Source organism: Jatropha curcas, chromosome 8, assembly GCF_041381405.1.
Source record: "Jatropha curcas cultivar XTBG-Jc1 chromosome 8, XTBG_Jcur_1.0, whole genome shotgun sequence".
Taxonomy (NCBI): Eukaryota; Viridiplantae; Streptophyta; class Magnoliopsida; order Malpighiales; family Euphorbiaceae; genus Jatropha; species Jatropha curcas.
Genome location: NC_143158.1, coordinates 8897313 through 8907845, shown reverse-complemented (window position 1 = coordinate 8907845; position 10533 = coordinate 8897313). Strand labels below are relative to the sequence as shown.

The 10533-nt window shown below is 30.4% G+C and overlaps 1 protein-coding gene across 1 annotated transcript; it reads right to left on the bottom strand.

Annotated features, from left to right (window-relative positions):
- Positions 1-1427: 1427 nt before the first annotated feature.
- Positions 1428-5619, bottom strand: LOC105647162 (phosphoethanolamine N-methyltransferase 1). The gene is made up of 12 exons (XM_012233159.4): positions 5361-5619; positions 5119-5234; positions 4915-5052; positions 4387-4524; positions 4113-4256; positions 3587-3697; positions 3358-3499; positions 2754-3034; positions 2272-2433; positions 2111-2164; positions 1948-2022; positions 1428-1863 (listed from the first exon to the last, which is right to left on the bottom strand). The coding sequence occupies exons 1-12, from the start codon at positions 5374-5376 to the stop codon at positions 1765-1767; spliced, it is 1476 nt and encodes a 491-aa protein (XP_012088549.1). The 5' UTR covers positions 5377-5619; the 3' UTR covers positions 1428-1764.
- Positions 5620-10533: the final 4914 nt, after the last annotated feature.

Genomic DNA, 10533 nt, shown 5'->3' with positions numbered 1-10533 from the left:
GTAAACTTAACATTGAACTGAAACTGACCAAACTAATCGGTTTGGTTCAAACATCAATTTCGGTTTGATCTGTCATCCAAAAATTATGGTCTGCATTTTTTGGCATTTGATCATTTGCTCACCGCCAGTCGAGATTCATTTGGCACCTAATCAATGGCAAGAAAGCCTTTGAAACCTTATTGCTTATGAAGTCGAAATGATGCTCTTAAAGCCAAACAAGTCCAAGGTCCAACGCCCAACCAACCCAAAGAGAAAGAAAGAAGGAGAGTTGATCAACATGGAAGAACCTGGACCAAGACAGAAATAGCCTTTGAAATGATCTTCTGACAGATCACTTGGACCAAAACTGCAGCGTTTTTGAAGAAGCATTGCACCTAATTATTGAATGCAGCTCCTCTTAATTATTTTAACATTTCTTTCCAAAAGTTGGCGGTGGAGACAGCTTTTCAGTAGCAAGTTGTGCAAGTGAAGAGGTGTGTGATGTGGACCAATAAGAGCTAAGCAAAGAATCTATATAAAGAAGGAAGGAGTTGTAAACATTACACTCCTTTGGCACTTGTTGACGCGCATGAGAATAAGGAGTGAGGCAATCAAAGATCAAAGTAGCAAAATAAGAAAGAGAGTCAATAGCTTTAGCCACTGGTATCACTACAGCACAAAGGGAGTAAGAGAAAGGTTTGTTCATCAGAGCTTGGGACGTGAGCACCATGGTCAACCAATCAAATAAACCCCAAAGTTTGTTATTTATGCCTTTTATTTCTTTTGTATATTTTATTTTGATTAATACATTTACAATAATGCTTGGCTAAATATATGGATCTAGTTATGGAATTTATTTATTAATTTAAAATGCAATTTTGAATAGTTTGATTAATGTTAAATGTTTAAATTCCTGATTTAGTATGTTTGAGACCTATTAATGCTTGTAAATGTGTTAGGCTCCACATTTGCATATCGGAAAAGTGACAAACTAGATTGGATCTCATATTTTAAACTAGAATTTTAAACTTAGAGATAGGCTAAGTTCTTTGAGAGTAAAAGAATTAACACCCGACTTAATGAGTTTTAATAATATTAAACTCGAGAGAGGAATCTAGATATCTAAGGTTAATTCTCCTTCTAGAATTGGCATAAAATGTTTTAACCATGTTAAGCTACAAGAGTAGATATCATATGGTTTTAACGGTGCATTTAAATTAGCGGGAGAAATTTAAAACACCATAAATCAACTATTCATGGTTTGCACTAAGATTTAATAGAAATTTCATAGCTAGATCATAGAAAATTAATAGGCTAATATATTTCTGAGAAGGGAAGTACTCGAACAATTTTTTAATGAATTAAATTTGTTGGAAAAAAAGAATATAATAAAATAACAAATAATATTCCAAATTTTAACTGAAAAGTGCAATTAATCTTTCAAAAAATTGAAAATAAAGTGAATTGCAGCTTGCAATAAATCGTGAAGTTCGAAGTATTGTTGCTTATTGTCATGTCCACCAAGTGCACTCTTAACAGTTTCTCAAAGATGGAAACATCCTTCCCATCATAAATAGAACAGTAACTATAATCAAGAATTGAATTAAATCAGATTCTATCCTGGGCAAGAAAACTCAGCCAAGATCTTATTCCAAAAGGAAATGATATTTAAGACGCGAAATGATAACTTAAATTCGAACACCAGCCATCAGCTGGAATCATAAAATCACCAGTTATGGTCTAAAACATTTATTCCATGCTTCATTGATCCGGGCCTGTGATGAGTTAATTTTTCTTTGCAATGAACAGACCCCATCGCTGCTCACCAGATGAACTCCTGATCAACTTTGCCTTCCATCCATCAATTATATCATTGTAGTCTTTCTGGAAATAGATAGGAAAAAAAAAAATGAGTGGATTCTTTGATTGAAAGATGATAAAACTACCAAAAATTGGAGATAAATGCACCTCGGAAAAATCAGTAATGAATTCATCCTTAATTTTCTCTGTAGCATCTAATTCCTGTTGCAAAACTTGATTGAACTGCAAGACAAGTATCAAGTTTTTGACTTCTTAGCTAACAAAATATATTTATCCATCTTTAAGGCTAATAAAAGGGTTTGAGGAAAACCTGATCAGTTCTGTCCTCTGCAATGACATCGTCAAAACCAGCATCTCTAAGCATCTGCATATTGTTCAGAAAGGAATTAATTCACTTTCCAGGAATTATGAACCAAACAACCACAAAAGGAAATGGCGGAAAATAACAATTTATTGCAAATGTAAATATACCTGGCCATACGCTTTTACACAGTGAAGGTCATATCCTCTTTGCTTAATGTACTCGGCAAATTCTTCTGATGGAGTTCCAGCACTCTTGCAGTAATCAGTAATAAGAATTTTACCTCCAGGCTTCAGCCACTTGTAGAATGATCTAAACAATGCAGGTTTGTCCTGAAGTATAGAAAAGATGTAAAATTAATCAGCTCAAAGATCAGACCAAAGTGAAATGAATCTCTTATATATGACTCGGAAAGTAAAAGGATACTGTGTAAATTTATGCTTTTCCAACTACATCAGCTCAGTATTAAAATTTTGACTACAAAGAGCTAAATTCTACCCATGAAATCAGGTTTGAAAATGCCAAGCACATTGACTGGCAACTTTCTTACCAACAAAAGGATCATGTGCTGATAAGGTAAAATCATATAGAACCGACATGGTTCATGGATGACATTGAAAATACTATTACTAAAACATCACAAGGATCTTACCTGAATGTGCAGAATGGTGTCACGGCTATAGATAACATCAAATGTGTTGTCAGGATATGTCTTCTTCGTGCAATCAGCAACTTCAAACTCAACAGCACATTTGAGTCCAATGGCTCTTTCCAGAGCAAAAGAAATCATATTAACGGAGAGGTCAATACCAACAACTTCCACATCAAATGTCTCAGCCATGTAAAAGTCACCTCCCCCGATGCCACATCCAACATCTAGGACCTTTTGTCCAGGCTTGAGATCAAGCTTTGCAACAAATTCTTTTGTTGTTTCTGTTCAAAGCAGAGGTACATTCAGAACTATACAAGTAAATAGGCATAAGATATTTATAGTGCATTCACTGTTATTCATATGTATTAACACATAAGTAATTGTATACATACATGGGTCACATTCACAAGTTCATATATAAACATAAGCAGTTCATTTTGCATTATATGGTGTATACATAAGAAAGTTGCATATGAATGATCCTTTAGATCACAAATGTCAAATTAGTCATTCTAATGTTTGGGACTAAAGCAACAGTGGAAAAGAAAAGCCAATGGATTTTCCTTCATCAAAATAAATTAGAAAAGGGCACCATGACATTTACCAATTCCTCCTGTGCTCACAAAGCCTCGTCCAAAGACAAGTTCATACCGCAGGATGCCACTAGATTTATACTGAACAGTGTCTAAGAACTGCTGGAACCCCTTATCATCTTCTGAACGGACTTTCTGCCACATCCAACAAATCTGCACCATTCAAATCAACATGTATTGTCAGAAAAACTATTCACACAAGCCCAATGAAATAAAATCAAATAGTTCAACTTATATTGCCTGATTTTGATTCTTCTTGTTTCTCACATAAGCTCCAACACATTTGCAGCTAACAAGAGAGAGTTCATAATAATTCCCACAATCATCACGCACCTGACACTCTTTAAAGACCTGAAATACAATAAAAATCATAGACAGATGTTGATAGCACAAAATTCCTCTTTTGAAAAACATACTTCTACCTTTCACATCATGTGCATCACAAATCCTCAGTACAGAAACATAGGTTTGCCATGCAAATCATTATATCATTATGGGCATATCTTTTTATGAATGCTACAATCACCAAGAAACCTTTTTCTTCACCTTAAGAGAGCTTTTTCTATCAATATTATTTTTCTCTTCAACCTTAAGCTACAAATAAATTTGAAGTAAAATCATCAATTAATCTGGTATTTTCCATATTCTAGATTGCTTCATAGCACTGTCCTTGACAGCAGAGACAAGCCACATTTATACATAATTAGATTACCCATATTCAAATATTCAATACAAAACATGCTTCAAAAAGGAGCAAAAAGCAAACCTTTGTGTAAAATCTGGGCTCCCGGTAGTGGGTTGGGTTATATTTTCGCTTGCTATCTCCAGATTGATGGAAACAAGACTCTCTAAAGAAAATGTAACCACCAACCTTTAACCATTTCACCATCCTTTCAGCCAGATTCTCAATCTGCCATCCATGTTTACAGTAATTTTAAAAAAAAAATTTGAAAAGAAAAAGCACCATTGGACTTTACCAAACATCATGCTAGAGGGAGAAGAAATTTTTGAATCAGTCACTATGAGCCAAGAATTTTCACCTCTTTATCTGAGAGATACATTAGAAGCCAATTTGAGAATATTAAATCCACCGATTCTTCAGAAAATTTCAAGTCTTCGGATGTCACATCAGCGCATATAAACTTGACATTCTTGTGATGTCCATTAATTCTTTCATTCTGCAGGAAGAGAAAAAGAAGAGTAGATATGACTCAAAACTAAAACATTGTAAAAAACTGAAGTAACAGAGAGACCAAGAACTTGTTTGGTATAAATGAATTCTATAAAATTTTATTGCAAATCTAAATTTCCATATTTTTTGAATGAATGAATATTTATTTGGAATTCCACAAAATTTATGGAATTGAATATGCTTGGACCAAATCCTAACAAAATTAATAGCATTTGCAAATAAACTCTAAACTTAACAATAGTACAAGGTATATAAAATCTAGTAAAACTAGATATATAAAATGAACTCTACATTTGATCCAACCATGAATGTGCATTAACAAATGAATGTTTTCATGGAAATGAATCTCATTATAGATTTATTAAAAAAAAAGTACCTTCTTTATCACATTATCAATGAAGTCCACAGCAACAAGCTGTCCAGCATTCTGCGCTATTTCTCCAGTAAAACGACCAATACCAGCTCCAAATTCCAGAACAGATTTTCCTTCATATGGTGGGAGCATGGAAAGCACCTGCACAGAGTCCCAACAATGATAAAAGGATCCTCAAAAATAATTCTGCAGACTTTTCTGAAATACCTCAGGACGTTCTTCTTTGTCGAGAAGGGAGGCGTTAGAGTCAAGCATCATTGCCTCTACCGTCAGACCATCGGAATTCTCGATCCAGTAGTTCTTCTGAATTTCACGCTCTTCAACTGCCAAAAAATAAAGAAAATGGAAATGATTAAACCATTTGAAACCCATAATTCATTAATAAATCTATTTCTTCTTCATTTTTAACCAACGCAAAGAAAACAAAAGGACGAAAGAATGTGCATTACCATGAGCAGCAGCCATTGTTAAATGCTGAGAGAAAGAGAAAGAGAAGGATTTTGAAAGTGAAGGGAATGGGAAAGGAAACGAGAGTTAACAACCCTCAACGGCAAGGCGAGATCTAGAAAAGCTCCTGGATCTGCTGTTATGGGCTTTGCCTCTCTGCTGCATCACACAATCTGCAATGCAACAACAAGAAAGATGCCACCTCTCTCAGAGTTTTTGGGTCTGTTTGTTTCAGGCTACGAGACTTCGATATGTAAGGGGGTTTTATAGGGGTAGTGGGATACAAGCTATAGATCGTAAACTCCAATTTTACCCTGATTTTATAAACAGTTTCGAATCTCGATCAGTGTTTTTAAACCAAATCAGATATCAAACCGGCATCATTACTGGATCATAATTGAACGGAATCGATTTGATTCAATCATTTTTTGTGTTAAATAGAATTTTTAACTTTTAATTTGTATAATTATTTAGTAATTATTAAGCAGAATTTATCTAATATTAAAGTAGTATGTTGGCTTATAATTTCATACTACAATTCTTGTCACTTTAAGAATAAAATAAATAAATGAATACTCTCTCCATCCCATTTTGTTTGCCTATTATTCTTTTTTTTTTATGTTTCAAAATATTTACAAGGTTTTTAAATTTTTATATCTAAACAATTATTTTTTTCATAATAATATTTATGATTGTTCATTAAATGAAGGGTTTTTATTGATATCTTAATAAGTTAAAGGTAAAAGGTCAAAATAATATTTATTGACTAAATTCTTAATATGTGCATTTTATTAAACCATGCAAACAAATTGGGACGGACAAAATATTTTTTATTTTTTTTAATTATTTATAAAATTAAAACAGGTTTATTATACATCTTTTGATTAATTTTTAAGTTTTTCTAAGAAACTCTATCATTTTAAATTATTTTATACAAATCCCTATATAACTTTATACATATGCATGTACATTAAATTATTTTATACAAATCCCTGTATAACTTTATACATATGCATGTGATTGTACCTATGAATGAGAGCGACATTTAGGTAAGGACAAAAAATAATAGTGCCTAAAAAAAATAAACCGAGTTTCACTGGATGAATTCGGTTTTTGGATCTTCTGGTTCGAGCCAATTTTGTCCAGTTTTAACTCTGTCAATTCTAGATGTGAAATTATACTAGATCAACATCCGATTTGCTGTTGAACCGGCCGACCACGGGCTTTAAATATGATTAATGCTCCCTCTGTTCTATTTTATTTACATAGTTTTACAAAACACACGTATTAAAAATTTAGTTAATAAAAATAATTTTGACATTTTTTTACCCTTAACTAATTAAAGTATTAATAAAAGTCTTTCATTTAATGAATAATTATAAAAATTATTATAAAAAAAATAATTATTTAAATATATAAATTTAGAAACCTTACAAATATTTTGGAACATTTTAAAAAAATAATAAACAAACAAAATCGAATGGAAGCCTTATCTGCTTTATTTGTTAAGGTTAGGCTCTCAAAGGAGAGGCAGAGTGCAGTACCCCAAAAAAATTTCAATTTCCAAAGTTTTAGGATTTATTTTTAAATCAAATACATCAATTTTAAAAATATCATAATTACTGGTAATTCTAGGAGTGCAAATGGGAGACGTGGTAGTTACTGGTTAGGAATTATGGTTAATAGTAAACGTCAAAAGTTAATCCGATAAAGATTAAAAAGATGAAATAATATATTGTTCTACGTGTATTAAACTATAAATATTATATATATTTTAGAATAAATTATTTTTCAAATGTGATAAATATTATAAAACGGATGTAGTATATGGTAAACATGACCATAATTCCTATCATAAAAAAAGTGAAACCGATACTGAACTGTTTTTAGACAATTTTGAAGCTTGTTGTTCTAATTTTATTTTGGTTTTAAATCGAAACTAAATAATTTATTTCAAGCATTTTAAAAATCTTTTTTAAACTTGTAGTTTGAATAAATAATAATGATTATAATAAATATTATTATTGAAAAACAAAACCAACTCAATAAAAATTCTAAAAAGTTATTTTGAAAAATTATGATAAATAAAAATAAATTAGAAATTTCTTTTAAAATATGTTTTTTGCGATTTTAAATCAAAACCTTTTATTGTAAATCAAAACTGATGGTTTCATTTTCAAAAAATAAATAACCGAAACCGAGCTTTAAATACGCGATTTCAATTATAATTTGAAATCAGAAACTATTGACCACGATTTAATATCAATTTTGACTAATTCGATTTTGATTTAAAAAAATGATTAAGTTAACATTCTAACCAATATCACGGCCTATCGACATGTATATCTTATAGAAATTTAAGTTGATAAGCACCAACCTTAACCAATTCATGAATTTTAACAAAAAGATAGAAACTGAATTAGTTAATTTTTAAAGTTTTAAAAATAATTTCATTTTCAATGAAAAATCTCAAAATAAAACCCAGATTTTTGTTGAATTGGTGATATTATTGTTAGAGTGTTAGTTTAATGGATCTTTTTTGTTTTTTTTTTTTTTTTTTGAAATATTTTCTGTTTCCTTTTTAAGAATGAAGACACCAAAGTATTAATAGAAATAATAAAGACAACAAAAATTATGTAATTTGATTAATTTTAATTTTGATGAAATTTTGGCTCTATATTAAAAACCAAAAAATTATTAATGGAAATAAAGAAAAAAAAGGAAATTATTATATTATTAATAAAATATCTTGACCTTAATGCTGTTGGATACTCAAAAATACTATTGTCGTTTACATAAAGAGAGAGAGCGCAAAATGGAGAATCCCTTTATTCTACCAATTTAGATCGAATATTCAATTTCATTTAAAGGAGAAAAATGTCTAACTATTCATTCCAACACTCGATGATTGAAACGATATTTCTTAATAAAACGTTAGCATTTATTAAGATTTCCTAATAAACTTAAATACAAATAATGATTTATGATGAAATGAGATGTTAAATCAATATTAAAATTACCATGACAGAATTGTGAATCATCTCGGTAAAGATTTTGGTTACCACCAGCGGACGAATCCATGTAGAATAATTTAAAATTCAACTCTTTTTTTTTTCTCAGGATTTTATATATATTTCCGAAAATATTCAGATTTGCCGTCTGAAATCTTTTAAAAAATATCCATATTTTTTAAATTTTCTATAAATTCAAAAACTTTCTTCATATTTGCCCCTAACATCTGGTTGAGCTAATAGGATTAGGACCACAATTGATATTTACGAAAGAGGGTCTACCGTTAAAAGACTTTTGCTTTTCATTTGTTTCCCATGTTTTTTAATAATTCTTTTGCCCCTAATAAGGCGCAAGTTATGTTATTCCTGAAAATATTTTGTTTGTCTGCAAATCTGATTCAATTGGCTATTAATTTAAATTTTTATTAAAAACGCTTATCAATGGGTTTAAAGTGTAAAAGTAGTAAATAAATTATAAGTAGAATACGAGAGGAAAGAAAAATTGACAATTCATTACTAAATAGTAAATAGGATAATATAAATTAATCAAATGGTTTATTTTAAATTCTTCTTTTCGGAGATAAATTTTCTGAACTCTATGAAGTCAAAAAAATGTAACAAAATTTATGAATATTAAAAAATATTTATTTGCACATCAAAGTATAGCCTAATGGTACGTACATATACGGTCTGACAGTAGATTTAGGTTCAAATCTCCTCCCCCAATATTCAAAAAAAAGAATTATCTCATTCCCATTTTTCTAAATTATGATGCAACATTTTAAATTTTTTTTAACTTTTTAAGAAAATCAAGAAATAGTTTCACATCTATAAAAAAAAATCAATTGTTAATATATTAGTTGAAGTAAAACTTTCATATTTTAGATTGAGAGTAATACACTGCTAATGTTTTTTTTCAAAAAAAGTATATTAACATTTTAATTATTGAATTGATGAGGATTTAGAAGTAATTTGAAACATGACGAGGCATATTGTATTTTACTGATATAATTTTGTATTTTACTTATTTAATAACTATAGATATTGGACAAAATAAGCCTAGTCAAGCAGGGAACGGTCAGAAAAACAGAGAATCTAATTGGGTGATTAATAAAAAGGCCGATACGATACTCTCACGTGTCACGTGATCCAATGATGTCCTTCCACGTGCAATACTAGGATTGGGCCTTCCCATCCTCCAATTTTGTAGGGAGGCGATTATCGACGTGTTGTTTTGTTTGCCACGACACTTCTCTTGTGTCGGTGCCATGTCGTTTTGCTAATCATCGTGGGTGACCCATTAAATTTGGCCTTTGTTCCACCATTTTAAGAAATTAATTAGATCTCCGTTTAAAAATTATTAATCATACAAATAAAATAGAGAAAATAATTATTTCGACCTTGAAGTTTTACAAAATTAATTAATTCGTTCTCGCATTTTGTAAATTAATTATTTAGTCCTCGAGATTAATTCCATCACATTAAATGGTCATTCCGTTTAATTTTAACTATTCTTATCGTTAAATATTTCATAAAATACAAAAATACTATTTAATAAAATAAATATTAGATCAAAAGTTAAATCCACGTTATCTCTCTCATTCTCCTTCGTCACTCAAACCTCTTTATTTCTACAACTATGCATCTTTATTTCTGCAACTACACTACAACTACGCATCTTAAAGTGCATATGGTAAATCCATTTTTGTTCGGTCTTACTACAACTCACACCCTCAATCAATTGTAATCATCTCCATTTTTTTTCTTTAAGAAGAATCAAACACTCAAAATCCAAGACATGACTTTAAATAAATACGATAAACAACAAAATTAACCTGATACATATATAACATCTTTAATGTTTTAAGCGCTCTTTCTGCAAATAAACTGTGTATTAGATGTTTTAGATTCAGGCTAAAAAAATCATCCATGAGTCTTGATTTATATTGTAGAATTCATTCACTCAGTTGCTATTAAATGAACACAGTCATAAACCAATTGGATCTAAAATGCTTTGCACGTGAGTTTTTATATTATGGGATTTTGCTCGCATGTGAGTTTGTAGATTTTGAAGCTGGAATGTGGGTTTCCATTTGCTTGTGGTTTAAGAATTGAAGAAGATAGCAAGTGGATGTGCTGAAATTTATCGTCTTTTGTAGCAATC